Below are 16638 nucleotides of genomic sequence, written 5' to 3' on the forward strand. Positions count from 1 at the left end.
ACAAGGTGCTGGTGGACCTCAGTAACAACCTGAAGAAAGACATGTACCCAGACGCCAATGCTGCCTACCTGCAGAGGTAACGTTCTCCTGTAAAAGGGATGATAAAAAGTGTGTCTTATTTATGTAAACACTCCCATCCTCATACATGTTTATTTTTGTCATAATCAAAAAAAATATACCTATAGCTTAAAACTTGGTGTACTGTCAGCGATCCATTTGCAACCGTTTGCTCAATATTTTCCCCCCAAATGCTTCATGTCTCTTTGGGGAAAGTGCTCCTAAATGCCACTTGGAGCATGAGACATCAAAACTCTCAACCGAATGCTGTGTGTTTAGTCAGTTGAAGAGGAAACATTGTTATTCTCACCCTTTTGAGACCCTTCCTTCCCCGCCTGTGTATTTTGTAGACAGAAGCAATATCAACTAAAGTCCTTGCTGTGTGTTCTGCAGACTGGTCCCTGGAGCTGCTGTGGTGAAAGGCCTGAACACGCTGTCTGCTTGGGCCTTGCAGAATGGACTTCTGGCAGGAAAACAGGTAAGAAAGGATGTAAAGGATGTCAAGTAAGGAATCTGTTAAAAGATGTCAGCATGATCAAGCCAAAACAAAAAAGACAGGAATCTTCCTAAGGCATGGCTTTGGTTCATAAGATAAAAAATTATACAAATGAGACGGACCAGTAATAGGAGGGGAGATTATCATCTTCATCTTTTCTTATTTATGTTTGACCTAAAACCAGGACACAATATCGTTTGTACAATGGGATAAGTGGCCCTCATACTTGTTATAAACATTAGATAAATCTTGAATCATACACCATGCACAATTTAGGAGATATATTGATTTCATTTGGTTTGGAGCAAATTATTGATTTAGCCATTTTTCTCAGACAATGTAAGAGGAAATGAACATGGTGCATAAACATGCAAACCACATACACACACACACACACTTTATGATGTTACAAAGTAGAGAGACCGGTGTTTATTTCAGCTTCCGTTTCACAGCTACAAACACAAACATGCTGGTACCTCTGGAGACCAAACCTGAATCTGCCTTGAATCCATTTCAACACAAACAACCTCCCAAACATACACACATAGACCACTGCAGTGCTCTATTTTCTTTGAAAACAGGTAGCCTTGTGAGAGACCATGAGTAGTGTTTCACTGTGTGCGTGTTTCATCAGTGCATGTGTAGGTACAGTATATATCCACACGCACATCTTTATAAGTGAGTGCCATTCCCTGGCCAGCAATTTGATTAGATCCACAGTGGGGCTGTGGCTCTGTCACATTTACATTCAGATGGAGATTTAGTCTGTCGGCCGTCCCCTGCTGTTACTGGTGCAGTAATGTAGGGAGACATGGCTGGCTGCCCGGTCCACTTATACACACACCTGGGGGAAAACTGCTCAATCCAACTGACTCAACTATATGCCTGTCAAAATGCTCTCCCTCCCTCCCTTCCTATCTCTCTCTAACTCTGTCTAGCTCTCTCTACCTTTTCATGATTCAATTTCTCCCCTTTACAAACTACTTAATCGTCTTATCACAGAGCTGGAAGTGTGGTAATAACCTTTAGCATGTTGGGATCTAGAAATGGGATTACATATTGAGCAAGTGTATATAAAGTATGCATGTTTCTTCATATAGTCAACACTTCCAAGGGTTTCATCTTACTGAAATAGCACTGTAGAGATGAACCAAACCGGTAGACAGGCACTGTTGGTGGCATGCCAAACAGGGCTGGTGAGTCATCTAATAATAATCTTACATAATTATTAGCACCTGAAAAACACAAAATCAGAGTGCGAGATTCCATTTCAATTGTTATTCTGAAGCATTTTGGAAGATGCACTTGGTTTTGGGAATTACTGATTGGTTGAGAATATATATAACTAAATATAAAGTTATGATAAAATGCTCTGGTATACGCTGAAACCGAAAAAGTATTTACCTGCGTGATACTTGATTAGGATTTGTTAAGTTACCACTTATATTACAGATAAGTAGCAATATTTTTCTTCTGGTTCCAACAAATCCAATGAAAAAAAAGAAAACCTAAAATAAGCTAATCCCAATAACAAGTAGGCTATTGCTTGTGTAGCTAATGGGTGAGATTGGTTGTTTTTCTATGACTGCAACAAAAACAAAAAAAAAACATAAATGGACCAAGCTGTTGCATTGGGTGAGATGTTTCTTCATTGCAGTAAATATTGGCACTTAGACGTCCATAGACGTCAGTCCCAAATACACCATTCTGTTGTTGTAAATGCTCACCAGCACAGCAGATCAAATGGAAAACAGAAACAAGGGATTATTCACTCGGAAATGTTTGCAAAAAACTATAATGCCCAGCTTTTTAAGGAAATTATTTAGCCTTTTTTGCAATCCCAGCATATACTTGTGACATGTCTTCATTTTCGTTTTATCATTGTATTTTTTTCCCATTTCAAACTAAAATATAGAACTTCACCTCATCAGCCTCATTCTTTAAACCCTTGACTAATACCGCCAATACAGTCTATTTTATACAAACTAGCCCTTTCATGCTCCAGGTATACCTGTGTGGAAACAGTATGGAAGCAAAGCGGGCAGTAGCAGACATGGCCACCAAACTTGGCCTCTCAGTTCTGGACAGAGGGACTCTCTCAGCAGCCAGAGAGCTGGAGGACTTCCCACTGCGGCTGTTCCCTGAGTGGAGGCTGCCGCTTCGCATTGCCACCGGCCTCACAGCCTTCTTCTTCTTCTATCTGCTCATTAGAGATGTCATATACGCCTATGTTGAACAAGACAAAGACATCTCCTTTAGAATCATGGTGTCCCTGGCCAACAAGGTAAATATTTGGCCGTCTATGCTTTAGACCCCGTTTCCACTTGGCATTAACATCTGACTTTTGTAATCGGATCACATGAATAAAGCTCTAACTACAGGTGAAAACACTCTCAAGACGCATTGAGATCGGATCACAAAAACCACATTCGGAGGTGGTTTACGTCCGTTGTGACCGTTGTGTCTGCATTCATTTGGTAGTGGAAACACCAATGTGGTTTTTATCCACATTAGGGACCTTCTACTCAACTGCCGCCCCCTGCCTGAGCGGAAATACGTTGAAAATGCAGCTTTTATAGAAGCCTCATGAACGTTAGTTGCATCCGCCAGTATTGCAAATGACAAGCTTTCTGTCCTCTGTTTTCATTTCACTGCGTAAATCTGAAAACACGGAAATCGCTGCTATTGATTGGAGAGCTGCAAGGCAACGACTTCCTGTTCTTATCTGCTTAAGAATAAAAGTCAACTCGCGTTTGGCTAGTAACAGGCGTTTAATGTGAAGGCGCACAGGAAATATTCTGTTCGCATATATGCAGTATCTTAACTGCATAAAGAAAGCCGTGTAGGCTACTGGTGGTGGTGACAAGAGTGTAGCAGACGTTAGAAAAGCCGCCCGGCAAACACACATCTTTCACCAGCCAAAGAGGCGTAATACCTTACTCGCCTAAGAGTTTTTACTTTGATATATTATCTATGATAGTTCCCGCATTTGGCGAGTGTTAATGTAGAGCCCTCTAAGCAGTGTTGTGCATCGCTCCTCCTTGTCTAAATGAGACAGTAGCCTATCTTGTCAAACTAGACTTGTAATTATCTTCGCACGTAATACATTTTAATAGCAAATGTGATTAAAACTGTGGCACTGTATGTTTACTTATTTGAACCCCACCGGTTAAAAACAGCAATGCAAACGGAAATGATGTGCGTGTTGATTTAAATACAGCGCGGGTAAATGGAATCCGATCACAAGTAGACACAGAAGTCACATTTGAAAATACAAGTGGGAACACACGGACTGAGAGCTGGCCACTTGTAACCAGATTCAAAAAGTCAGATGTTAATACCAGGTGGAAACAGGGTCTTAGTGTCTGTAGATGTATTTTGTGTGTTTCCTTTGTTCTCTCTTTATCCACCCATCTGTCAGGTGTTCCCCATTGTGTCTCTCATCATGTTGTCCCTGTGTTACCTGCCTGGTGTCATAGCTGCCGTCCTTCAGCTCTACAGAGGAACCAAGTACAGGTCAGACATCAAAACACAGACACAAACATCTTCCCTAACCCCTGCAATTTGTAGAAAGTGTTTTTTATTGTTGTATTTAGAGTCACGTGTCCATTTCACTTTTGAACCTTCCAGGCGCTTCCCTCATTGGCTGGACCGCTGGATGCTGTGCAGGAAGCAGATTGGTCTGGTTGCACTGGCCTTAGCTTTTCTCCATGCCATCTACACATTCATCATTCCTATTCGCTATGCTGTCAGACACAAGCTCATCTCACGGGTGGTGGATGAGGTACATTACAGCAAGCAGGCTGCGGTTCAAACCTTGCAGTATTTCTGAACAATTAGGTAGACCGAGGAACATGCCACGAAGATAAGAATAAGTAAAGGAGTCGTCATACTTACAGTACTGTCTTTCTCCGTCTCTATCTCTCATAGATGAAGAATAATAAAACCACACCATTTTACTTTGATAATGAAGAGGCATGGGGCACAGACAGCTTCTTTGCGCTGGGAATCCTGGGCTTCTTTCTCTATGTCCTGCTAGGACTAACATCCCTGCCCTCTGTGGGAGCCACTCTCAGCTGGAGAGAGTTCAGCTTCATTCAGGTCAGAGCGCAGCTGGCAATGTACATTCCTTTCAAGTGCATCATGTGGCATGTACAGTAAGTGTGTGTGTGTGTGTGTGTGTGTGTGTGTGTGTGTGTGTGTGTGTGTGTGTGTGTGTGTGTGTGTGCACTAATTTACTAGCATAAAAGTGGTCCCCTCTTGGACATGCTTTAAATCATGTTAAAAACGTGTGTGTGTGTGTGTGTGTGTTCACTTTGAGGCCTATAGACGTTATCTGTCTGTTACAAAGAAAAAACTCTTACTGGGCTTTTCTGCTAATCTCTATTTGGAGTGTGCAAGATTTCATCAGAGTTAATAAAAGTGTTGTAAAAGCAATATGTCACTGGCGCTCATCTCCCTGGAGCCTAGTTAACTTACTGCATAGCACAGGCACACAGAGTGAAAGCCTGGCAGACTTTAGGCCAGGATTTTAAATGTTAAGTTATTCATTAAATAGAATTATGATACCTGGAATAATCTTCTTGGATAAGGTTGTTAATACAGGTCCATTTGTGTAAAGGTCAGATCCATAGGTAGACCTCATACAGGGAATTATACTAAGAGATAGAGGTCAAGATAATCCTTTACGATCCTTATGTGGGAAGGGTTGTGAACAACATAAAATAAAAGGTATTCATTTACATAACAATGTTGTTGTTGCTCCACAGTGTTGTCAACAGAGGAAGGGGACATTTTCAATTGCACATGTTAATGCTCACAGCAGAAGGATTTGCCTCTAATTTGGTTCAATAAGATCCCTTATTATCATCAGAGGAGCACAGTTCATTCCTATAAATGTTTGCTTATTGGGCTATTTTCACTTATTGTGAGTCACTGTGGATGAGTACATCAGTACAAACAAAATGAAAGTAAACAAAAGCATAATGCAAGTAATTAACAATAACCAAGCCTCAAAGGCCACTGGTGCTACAAAACCAATTATATTTGGAATGTCTGTGAAACAATTTGTAAATTTAGCTCGTTGAAACAAAAGTTTCTGACAAAAACTGAAAATATTCTTTAAATCAGTGTGTGACGGGTTTCTATTCCAAAAGTCACTAAGTAGTTTAAGATTAACTTGAAGACTTTTCTCTTGGAAACAATGGCTCAAGATAATCATATTCAAAATGGCTTAAAAGCTGGCGAAAACAACTAACTTGGTAAATAAATACACCAAGCAGCACTTCTAAGGCAAGTAAATAACTGTTTCAGGTAGCAAGTTTGACAAACTCTGGGTTTAATCCTGCGCTCTGAGTTGCTCAACTCAGAGCTGAGCAACTCTGGGTTTTGGGTTTCAGAACAGTGGATCAGCGTTGGGTCAATCAACTCTGAGCGTGTTCACTCTGGGTTGATCGCGTGAGTAAAAGCCATCGTCAATGGATCGCTGATAACATGATTCACCATGGAAACAGAAGAAACAAATGCTTGATCCTCCCACTTCTCAAAAAAAAAAAAAACGTATCCGCTCCTCCCACTAGAGTAAGAAATATTAACGAATGAGTTTATGGTATGGAGAATAATTAACGGGGATATTATCTCATAACTCTGATCTAATCACCTCGCCTCGGCCATTCAGAAAAACAACGGGGGGAAAAATTTTTGTCAATAGAATCATTGCGCTTCCGTATGAGAAGCAAATCTATTTTAAGAATTAAGTTACGCATATCAGCAGCAGCAAAAGTGTATGGCGCCGCAAAGCATTGCTGACAGTGTTTTATATTCGCTGTATTATGTAGGCAAGCTATAATAGCCTACTGTGCAGTAAACAGACTGTTGCTTCTTTTAAATGAGGAGTCAGACACATTGTAGAGCCTGATTGATGTATTACCAGATTCCTTGTCCTCTAGTGATCACAGTTTAAATTATTATATTATTTCTATATTCATATACGGCTATTTAACGAGGCTCGTCTGTGACTTTGGGATGACACAAGTGAACAGTAACGATCGCGTGCAGCCCCAGCCGCAGAATTATATTTCAACCTGACATAAATCTGTGGCACAGACGTTAAAAAATCCCAATTAATAAAAGAAGAATGATATAGGCCTAGGCCTACATACAATACAAATTTTTATTAATTTATTAATCTGAATGTAGAACATGTTCACGATGTGTAAGGTGGCCGCCATATGAACGAACGAGGGCTGAGAACAAGGCTACTGATCAGATAAATGATCGATCAAAAGTAAAATCATCAGTACATGATAAAAACATCCCGATGGAGATTTCTATGGATTGATTTTGCTTTAAACTGTACAGGGACGCGTTGTAACAGTGATTCTTTCTTCAGTTGGAGCTGCAGCGTAACAAACTCAGGGTAGGTCTAACCACCTCCCGAGCAGGTTAGACCCACAGCGTATGTTGCCGCAGTAACTGACTCTCGGTTGCGCTGAACCTGCTACCTGAAACGGAAAACCGAGAGTTTCCACTAACTCAGAGCGAACAAACTCTGGGTTGCCTCAAAACCAGCTACCTGAAACAGGGTTCTGGTGTGTATAATCTGTACAGAAACCAAACATTGTGGGTTTGTGGGGGGATTAAAATGTGTGCCTGATTATTTCTTGGGCACAGTACGTCCTGAAATATGGAATATGAGATGTTAATTGTTTCTATCTTATGAGGGGCTGGAATGCAGATGTGGTAACTGCAGGACAGAGACCGACTAGCTGTTCTTTAATGCTATGCAAAGCTAAATAGCAGCTGGCTCCAACTACCTATTGACTTGACGACCCCCACACCCTCGCAGAAAGTGATATCAATTTATTCGATCGAACAGGTGAAATAGCACCAGAAGTTTCCGTTTCGGAGCCTGTAGAATCATGATAGACATTATCTCACAAGGGCCCTAACCAAAACCCATATACAAACGTATGTGTTCATATTTTTATCAACCTGTTAATATTGCTAAACACAATTAGTTATTACTTGTACTTACATATTTTTGGTATCCCTTTATAGTTATTGCTGAATTATATATATTTTTTTCATTTGTCTGTTTTAGCAATGTTATGTTCTTGCACAATCTTGTTGAGCATTTTAATTTCACCTCACATCCAGCACGTCTACGAGACGCAGGGGCGGCCTTAACAATTTGGGGGCCCGTTTCAAGACCTATTGAGCGGCCCCCCACTTATTTTTTTATTTTCTTAATTTTTTATTTTTAATAAATTATGCTTGTGTATGTTCCCCACAAAAATAAAAACGTTTGTGGAATCCAGTTGGTTCCTAGACGGATTATGAGACCCTGGGCACATACTCTTAAAGGCCCCTCCACACACACACACTCCTCCCTATCCAGTCAGGTACACTGACTTTTCCGCACAGATACATACAATCAGTGGCATCTTTGCATTAGGGGCCGGTGGGGCACGGCCCACCAGAGGGCGCTGCCATGCAGGGCAGGATTATAAACTTAATTTATTTTATTTTTTTGTCAAAAATGTCATTGAGCATAAGTTAATAATAAATTAATTGTTAATAATTAATTACATGTCCGCAGTTTTAATTTGATGAACGCAATTGTCTTACTTTTTGTAGTGTAGTAGTTGTGTGTGAAATAGTTCGTTGCTCCGTCTCGTCTGTTCCGCTCGGTGGGGCCCAGCCGAGATGGCCCTGCCTGCTGCAGCGTAGCGGACTGTGGATCTGTTGCGCGAGCATGCGCGTGCGCAGCGCCTGCTTTAGTTTCGACAGTGGGGCCAGAAGTTTAGGGCCCCAGAGCGCTTCTCATTGGCTGATTTGTAGAAAGGGCCTTCTATTGAAAGTGAACTCATCCATGGACTTTTGGATTTTAACAGCAAAGTCACCAAGAGTCATTGGTGAGTCTAATTTGTAATTATTTTTATTCCAAGTGGAATTTATAATGTAGTTTACATATTATTGTTTGAATTAGAATTTCTGCATGCGTAACTGGCGATACGTGTGTGTGTGTGTGTGGGGGGCACAGCCTCACGTGGGCTCCCCGAGGGAGCTGCACACCTGTCTCTGGTGGTGAAATGGCTCTCTGGCTGTGGTATATTGTGAGTGGTGGCTTTGTATATTGATTGCTGTGTATAGGGTGTGCGCCGTTGTCTTTTTATTGTTGCCACGTTGTTGTTTCGATCTTGAGTTTTTGATATTGTGAGATCTTGAACACTGCCATTTGGTGGTGCTATTGATATAATAGCCTAATTTATGTCGTCAGATTCGCGTTTGAGTGATGGCATTATTCAGCTGCAATTTTGGTCCCCTCTGTCACTTGCTACTTTGTTTTTGTTGTGATGGTAGTAATATGTGGTATTTCTGGATTGCGTTATAAGATTATTTTCCTGCATGGCCCCACCAGAGTTACCAAACCAAAATTGCCACTGCATACAATTAATGGCAAACACATATTAAGGAAGTCAGTGTTTCCCACAGGATTTTGGGATACTGTGGGAGGGACCCTGGTCCTTGTTGGGTGGTCCGGGGGGGCAGAAAATATGTACCTTTTTAAATTGAAATGGATCAATCTGGTGCACTTTGAGAGGAACATTTAGAGGCTAAATCAAATCCTGAGATGCAAACGGAACATAATTTCTCAGATTTTTCTTAAGCAGCCAGCACTCTTAACTCTGCAACTGCAAAAACAGTAGATTGGTCTGCAGACCCATCTTATATGATGTGACCCATTTCAACAGATAAAGGGTGGAAAGCTACTTTTTATGAACAGTATATAATTTACACATAGAACGATTATTCCTGTATGTGTGTGGGGCCTTAAAGGCTCTTCATGAAGCCCCTTAGACAGAGCTACTAATGCTGTTGTTTTTAACATGCCTTTTTTATTTCTCCCCTACTTGAGGGGCCCATGATGATTTATTTCCTTTTATTTAGGCTATTTCTTTTCGGACCCTGTTATTGACATGAGTGACTGAGCTCTTTGACAATGCGACATGAAAAGTTACTATCAGTATCCCTGGCTTCGAGCCCCTATGAGCCTTTAGGCCCCTGGGCCTGGGCCCGTAGCAAGCACACGCATTATTAAAAAAAAAAAATAATAATAATTTTGGAGGGGGCCCCCCATAGGGCGGGCCCGTTTCAATTGAAACGTGTGAAACATAGCTAAGGCCGCTACTGACGAGACGAATAATGTTCTTGAATCTTGAACGTCACACTTTTGTTTTAAAATTTTCCATTTCATGTGTGCTTTTTTTTCTCTTAGTCTAAGCTTGGCCATCTGACCCTGTTCATATGTACGGTGCATGGCTACATCTACGGCTGGAACAAATTCCTCCGTCCCTCTACCTACAAATGGTACACTCCTCCGGGCTATATGCTCTGTTTGATTGTGCCCTCTGTGGTGCTGGTGCTCAAGGTGCTGCTCCTCCTCCCCTGCGTGGACCGAACCCTAACCCGCATTCGACAAGGCTGGGAGAGGACAGAGCCCAGGGACGAGATATGTAAGGCCACCAACCTGTAAACTCTGACCTGGAGATGGGGAGATTACAACTGTACATAGGGCTATCATTTTACTTTTAAAATCATGATCATAGACTCATTCAAAAATAATGCATTTGTAAATAGCCATAAAGTAGGTAAGAGGATTGACCATTCTTCTTTTTGATCTTGCTAAATAACCTTTTTTGAAAAGGAGTTATTCATTTTCTTCAATGTCCACTGTTTGGAACAAATGTCTTTAAATTCAGGTTGGTATGTAGAGTCAGAAAAAAAAATGTGAGTGCATGTGATCATGTCCTTTGAACAGTCAGCACTGCCCTCTCTGAATTGTGCATGAGCCAAAAAAAAGAAAAACAGAAACAGAAACAAAAAAATAATAATAGTTTGTTTCTGCCAAATGGGCAGGTATCTGTGGATATGAATGTCTTTAATGTCTATTTCCTTTGAGCTTTGTAAATAAAATAAAAACACATACAGATTTCGTGTTTGCATTGTATCTTTTACACAGAATGTGGTGAAAAATAGAGTGGTATCCCCCACTGAAATCCATTGTTTTGATAAACCAGGCAATGGTTTCCATCTACCTCTCTCCACTCCCTTCAAGTGTGAAATCGTATCCCAGAGGTTTCTCTCTTTTTAGGAAACTATTGATCTCCCTGTTTTCTAACACAAACACCTCGCTGCTCAAACCTGGCTGCCTCTCCAAGGCATGTAAACTTGCACACTAACACACTTACTTATACGCAATGAAATTACAATATGTATACTTTATAAAGTAACAGTGATAGTAACGTCTTACTAATTATATTACCACATGCAGAGTCAACACACAAGTACGCACGTGCCCACACAACACCAGAGTGTAACAGTGGATCACAGTTTTGCTAGCCAAGAGCAGACCCAGAAGGAAGAACAGCAAAAAAACAAGGTCCAGTCAAACCCAATGTCATGGCCCGAACAAAAAGGCAAAAGAGAATTTAGGTAACAAAAGCAAACAGTAAAGACCGGCTATGAGATGCCCTCAACACACATTGATGGAACTTTATCGGGTGACAAGACAAGCAGCAGAGATTGGAAAGTTAAAGTAATAGTGACTGCCTGTGAACAGTTGGAACAAGATATGTTACTGTCAGCTGTCGCTAAAACAGTCTGGTTTTACGGTGTAAGAGGAATATGCAGTGGCTTTTTTGTCCCAAGCAGATCATTTAGTCATAGACATCCTGTTATCTAGCATCTAACAGCATTATCTGCACACAATGCATTGTATTATTCTCCTACTACCAAATACATGCTGTTGGTTTTAGCTTATTTCCTGCTGTTGGGCAGAGTGTGTGTGTGTGTGTGTGTGTGTGTCTGTATACATATATATATATATATATATATATACAGTATGTGGGTGTGTGTGCATGTGCTATTGTGTCTAAAATAGTTCTTTAATATTCCTCTGGGAAATAAATAATTCATATGTTGCGACATCTAAAAAAAACAAAAAACACATCTGTTTACCCTGATACCTATATTTTTGCCTCTATATTAGAGCATAAATATGATCCAAAATGCTAAGGAAAACCAATCATGTTGCATATTTAAGGAAAAGTTCACCCAGGATCTATATATACACAGTTCACTTGGATCTGTTGTCTGAATGCTTGTATCAAATCGCATACTGCACAGAGCTATGCTAAACATTGGACCTAGCTTGAAAGCTTTGCAACAAGTTGATCTGGACACAGATACTTCAAATGTTTTGTCTAAAAAGTGAGGCTTTTTTATGAAGTGAAAACTATCTACTAAAATTATGAAATGCAGATTGTACATACAGTTTTGAATATTGATTAAATACAGCATTGTATATACTTTTTCTGTCAAAGCAGATTATGCTGTATTCATATTTTTTCTTGTTAGAATAATGGTTGCAATTAGAGAAATCCAAGGACATATTTCACGTCCACAAAAAGGGCCCATAAACCTAAACGTGTTGGTTTGAAAGAAATACTCAAGTTTATTTTCTATTTCCCCAAATCCATTGAATCTCTTTTTTAGATAGATTTCGAAAAAAATAAGAAGATTATTCTGACTTCTGTAGACTGAATTGTGTGCTCTATAAGTTCAAAGAAATAATTATAGTCTTGTTCCCTGAAATAGATGAAATAAAAGTCTTTACACGACAAAGTTCTTTTTTCATACAGTTCAGAAAGCCCGATTTTACAGTATAGGATAGCGCCTCAGGATTGCACTTAGAAGTATATAACTAAGCACAGCATGCGGAACATGCACCATAGTCCAGAACATCAAGGGGGCAAATGGCATCCCAAGCGACCCAAGTGTTTCTCATTGTCCGCTCGAATATGCCCAACCTCTCAATCCCTCAGTCTGTTGAAGTAAAAGTTGCCCTCCATTACATCAGTGAGCAGCTAGCATACCACAAGGGGCTTCTCCTGAGTTCTCACGGAGCACATAATGCTTAATTGATTCGGTAGGAATGTCAAAAGAGTGTGAGTGTTGAGGTGAGTGAGTGAGTTAGTGGGTGAATAAGCAAGTGAGTTGTGTTATCGTTACAGCTCCTATCATAAAGCCTAATATAGTGTATTAGTCCCCGGAGGTTTGCAAGTAGCCTGCAGCATCACCAGTGTCATAATATTGAGCAAATGTTGCAATTCCTTGAGAGAAGAAAAGAAAATGGTTGAAGAAAGACTGGTTGTCACACTTGATTATGGCCAATGACTTGAACATTCCACCACAAATCTTGCTGACTGAAAAAAGGCACTACCCAGTTTATCTTCACAAACCTGCAGACTTGGTACTTAAAGTTAGATTACAATAATGGTTTGGAAGCATTGACTCAAAAATATCAACATCATGTACTGAGAGAACAGAACAACACCATGAAACAAAACTGAATAATTTCAAACATTTGGAATAATATACAAAGTGCTCACAGCTGTCAATTCTATTTCTGAAATACTATTTATATTTTATTTGCAGTTTTTATCATTGCGCTTTGCTAAGTATTGCAGTTAACCCTTCTACTGTGTTAGAAAGTTGCACACGCCTTTAGTGTTAGCACCTCAAATTTGACCCATGATTGTAACATAGCCCAAAATACTCCAAAAACAATGATTCTCATGCAATAATGTTTTTAACCTCATAACTAATTTATTATGCAATCATATGCACACATTGTTTTAAATGAGTTTGTATTGTCCCATGGACCTTTCATCTGGATATATACCGCTCATTTTCTATTTAAAAAATGCTTCAATTCACTCATTGTATTTCCTATAGCGAGGACAATAAGTACATGTTATCTGACTATAATAGGCCAATATTAGAACATACATTCTAGAATAAATTATTTCTGGGTTATGTTCGTAAAAAGGTTAAAAAAGATGTTTAGATGTTTTTCCCCAAAAAATTGCAGAAGTCCATTTGGCTTGTTTGAGCCAAATAGTTGATCCACAGAGCTACCAACAACTTGAAGGATTTATGCTATCGGACCAGTAACACCGCAGATGTCACCTTTTTTTAAGAGACCTTCAGAATTGACTTAAATTGTCAAACATTGTTTTGTATATTGACTGTGTGTGGCTCTTACTGAGGATATCATATAATCTAGTCCCGATAAAAAAAACTTAAAATACAATTTTTGCATATCTGAATTTGTAAAGGGGTCAACATTGAACATAACATGAAAGAGTTAAAGAAGTTATTAAAGGTTTTTGATACAAAGATAAAGAATACAGTTTTAAAAAGCGATAAAGAAGTGTGTCCCCATCCCGAGTGGAAAGTACTCCTGTCGAAACCAAGGAGTTCCCGTTTCTTCAGGAGCTTCTTTGTTATTACCTACAAGCTAAAATATACAGATTTAATGTAGAAAAGTAGAGCTATAGCACAATGGGTGTGGAATGCTAAACTATATTTCTGAATGATGAACATGATACTCGACTGTAATGCAGAATGTTTAATGAAGTGTGTGTTACATATCTGAATTTGAAAACGGGTCAAAATTGACCCTAACATGGAAGAGTTAAATAAGTTATTAAAGGTTCTTGATACAAAGATAAAGAAAAGTCCCCATCCCCCCCAAACCAAGCAGTTCCTGTGTCTTCAAGAGCTACTTTGTTATTGCCTACAAGCTAAAATATACAGATTTTATGTGAAACAGTAGAGCTATAGCACAAAATGTGTTGCAGCAAGGCTTGTTGAGCTGTTATCAAGGTACCCAATATTTTCAGAGCACCCCTGCCTTTCACTGGTGTGCTGAACATTGTGGAATGCTTAACTGTATTTCAGAATGATGAACATGAGACTCGACTGTAATGCAAAATGTTTAATGAAGTGCCAAGATGAAAATCACATAAGAAGCAGCCGACGCATGGTGATTATAATTTTTTTTTTTTGGAAAATCAAGCTGATTACAGCCAATGCCCTTTCGAAAGACTTAATTACGGACCTTTTTAAGACACAGTTATAGACCTTGTGTGAGGTACCACTTCAGCTTTTTGCTGAATTGTGATTTCAGTGGCAGGTCACATCATTTTTTTCAATCAGCACTCTTCCAGTGGTGTTGAACTCCAGCGCAGCCCAGTTGAGGACATTCCCTGGGGTGAAGTTCAAATCATCCACATAGCGCTTGATCTCACAGGAGGAAAGGATGTAGTCCCACATGTGGACGTCAGAGATCATGCCCATGAAAGACTGCTTAGCGTCAAACCCCCCACCATAGGTATCCTGCTCCTGTAGACATTGGAGAGAATTGAGATTTGAGAATCTTGATTTTGATATCAATATTTTACAGTGAAAAAAAAAATGCATATGTATTATTTTTCTGTAATCCGATGAACTACAATGTTTACAAACTGAACATACCTGTCCAAGGATAACTATGGGGTTTGTGATCTTTGATCCGCCACTGAATTTCTTAATTGAAGGGTTTCCATTAAACCAGAGCTGCACCAGACCAGATGCAGAGTCCCATGTGGAACAAATAGTGTGCCACATGTTCAGCTTGTAGTCCTGTCCTCCAAAATTGATAGGTTTACCCTGGATATTGACCTCAATCCCATCGTTGATAGTTGTCTTGAAAATCAGAAGGGCATTGGAAGAAGAAGGTGTGGACAGAGAAAAAAGGACGTGATTTCTTCGGAGGTCTGTGTATGACCTGTAGACATTGAAAGAAGTAAAACAAATCAAAATGATAATTAAGTTATTTTATGCATTTTGCACTTTCCACAATATTACCTGAGACACACGGTCGCAGCACTCAAACCCGCCATTGATGTCGCCAGTCTCACATTAGCTGTTTTGGTTTGCTCTGGGAAGATGAGCATTTTACCAGACAGATCTATAAAAATAAAAAGTATATACATAAATAAAAGTAAGAAAGAAGCATGTTCAGGTTAAATTTAAAAATAGGAAATACATTACACAATTCAGCTCGGTTAACAAAATACTTTTTCTGTTTACACAAATGTAAAGTTGGTTTATTTTATTCTGCTAACAGAATGATTAATTTCTCGTTGAATAAATGGTTTGATGTAAAGTATGTGAATGAAACAAATGAATGTCCTGTTGGAATATAATAAAACAAACATCCTTATCTACACCTTGCTTATTTTTTTATATTTGTTCAACTGGTTCTTTAATACAGCTCTCTTTCTCTCCTTTAAAAAACACTCAGCTTAATAAAATGATTCATTCAACTATAAAATACCTACTCAACATTAGCATTTTGTCATACATTTGAAATTTTTCTTCCAGTATCAATTAGATAATCATTTTATCCTATTCGTTTAGGAAAAGTGTGTGTGTAACTTAATTGTCTAAAGAAAGGAATAGAAGGATGGAGGAATAGTGGTTTCCTTTACCTTGAGGCGTAGCAGCACATGCTGTCAGCATCACCAGGAAAAGCAAAAACCTCATCTGAAACAAACAAAGACAAATAAACAGTTCTGTTGTGTTGCTAGTGACAAAATTATTGATAGATAATAACATTTATTATATCAATGAATACCAATGCTTTAAATCAATTAACTATTAAGGATGTTACTTGCGGTCACCTTTTACTATACCCATTTACTCAAACACTGGAAAATATTTTTTGACCTTACCTTTAAGTCTGTGTGAGAATGTTGTGCTCTACAGCGAAAATGATCGCAATATAAATACTGTTGCTGCTTCCTCGTATGACTCGTTCTTTTTTTGTGATTGAACCGGTTCTTGAAAAGGTATTTGGCCAAGTTCCAAAAACTACGTCAAGCAAGGCGCTTGTCACCAAAAAAAAAAAAGCTCATAGTGTCGGATAAGGAAAAACTCAGTGAAAGAATTGTCCTAGTAAGTTCTAAGCTTTAACATAAGTTGCTACACCAAATATGAGATTAAAAAAAGACACTGGAAAATTACACTTGCCTTTGGTCTGTCTCATTTATCTTTTTATTTATTTAATATTATTTATTTCATTATAATAGACAAACTAAAAATTCATCAAGAGAAAGGCATCAATGATTTCAGGTCAAATTACTTTTTTTCCTGTGTCTAGACCACTGGTAAATTTGATTAGTACAACAAGA

The 16638-nt window shown here is 39.1% G+C and overlaps 2 protein-coding genes across 2 annotated transcripts in view; one reads left to right on the forward strand and one right to left on the reverse strand.

Annotated features, from left to right (window-relative positions):
• LOC307259626 (metalloreductase STEAP4-like) overlaps positions 1-10091 on the forward strand; it is a gene marked incomplete at both ends in the record, with an annotated part of 11649 nt that extends 1558 nt beyond the window's left edge. The window contains 7 exons of the mRNA XM_080039568.1: positions 6-76; positions 451-535; positions 2559-2837; positions 3975-4069; positions 4184-4337; positions 4484-4654; positions 9834-10091. Of these exons, the coding sequence (XP_079895694.1) occupies positions 6-76; positions 451-535; positions 2559-2837; positions 3975-4069; positions 4184-4337; positions 4484-4654; positions 9834-10091 (1113 nt within the window). The remainder of the gene's footprint in view (positions 1-5; positions 77-450; positions 536-2558; positions 2838-3974; positions 4070-4183; positions 4338-4483; positions 4655-9833) is intronic.
• A 4293-nt stretch (positions 10092-14384) lies between these two features.
• Positions 14385-16248, reverse strand: LOC307260110 (C-reactive protein-like). The gene is made up of 5 exons (XM_080040243.1): positions 16180-16248; positions 15937-15991; positions 15311-15413; positions 14939-15230; positions 14385-14806 (listed from the first exon to the last, which is right to left on the reverse strand). The coding sequence occupies exons 2-5, from the start codon at positions 15989-15991 to the stop codon at positions 14588-14590; spliced, it is 669 nt and encodes a 222-aa protein (XP_079896369.1). The 5' UTR covers positions 16180-16248; the 3' UTR covers positions 14385-14587.
• Between the last annotated feature and the right edge of the window lie 390 nt (positions 16249-16638).

The sequence above is a fragment of the Ammodytes marinus genome, assembly GCF_949987685.1.
Source record: "Ammodytes marinus genome assembly, chromosome: 13".
Classification (NCBI taxonomy): domain Eukaryota; kingdom Metazoa; phylum Chordata; class Actinopteri; order Uranoscopiformes; family Ammodytidae; genus Ammodytes; species Ammodytes marinus.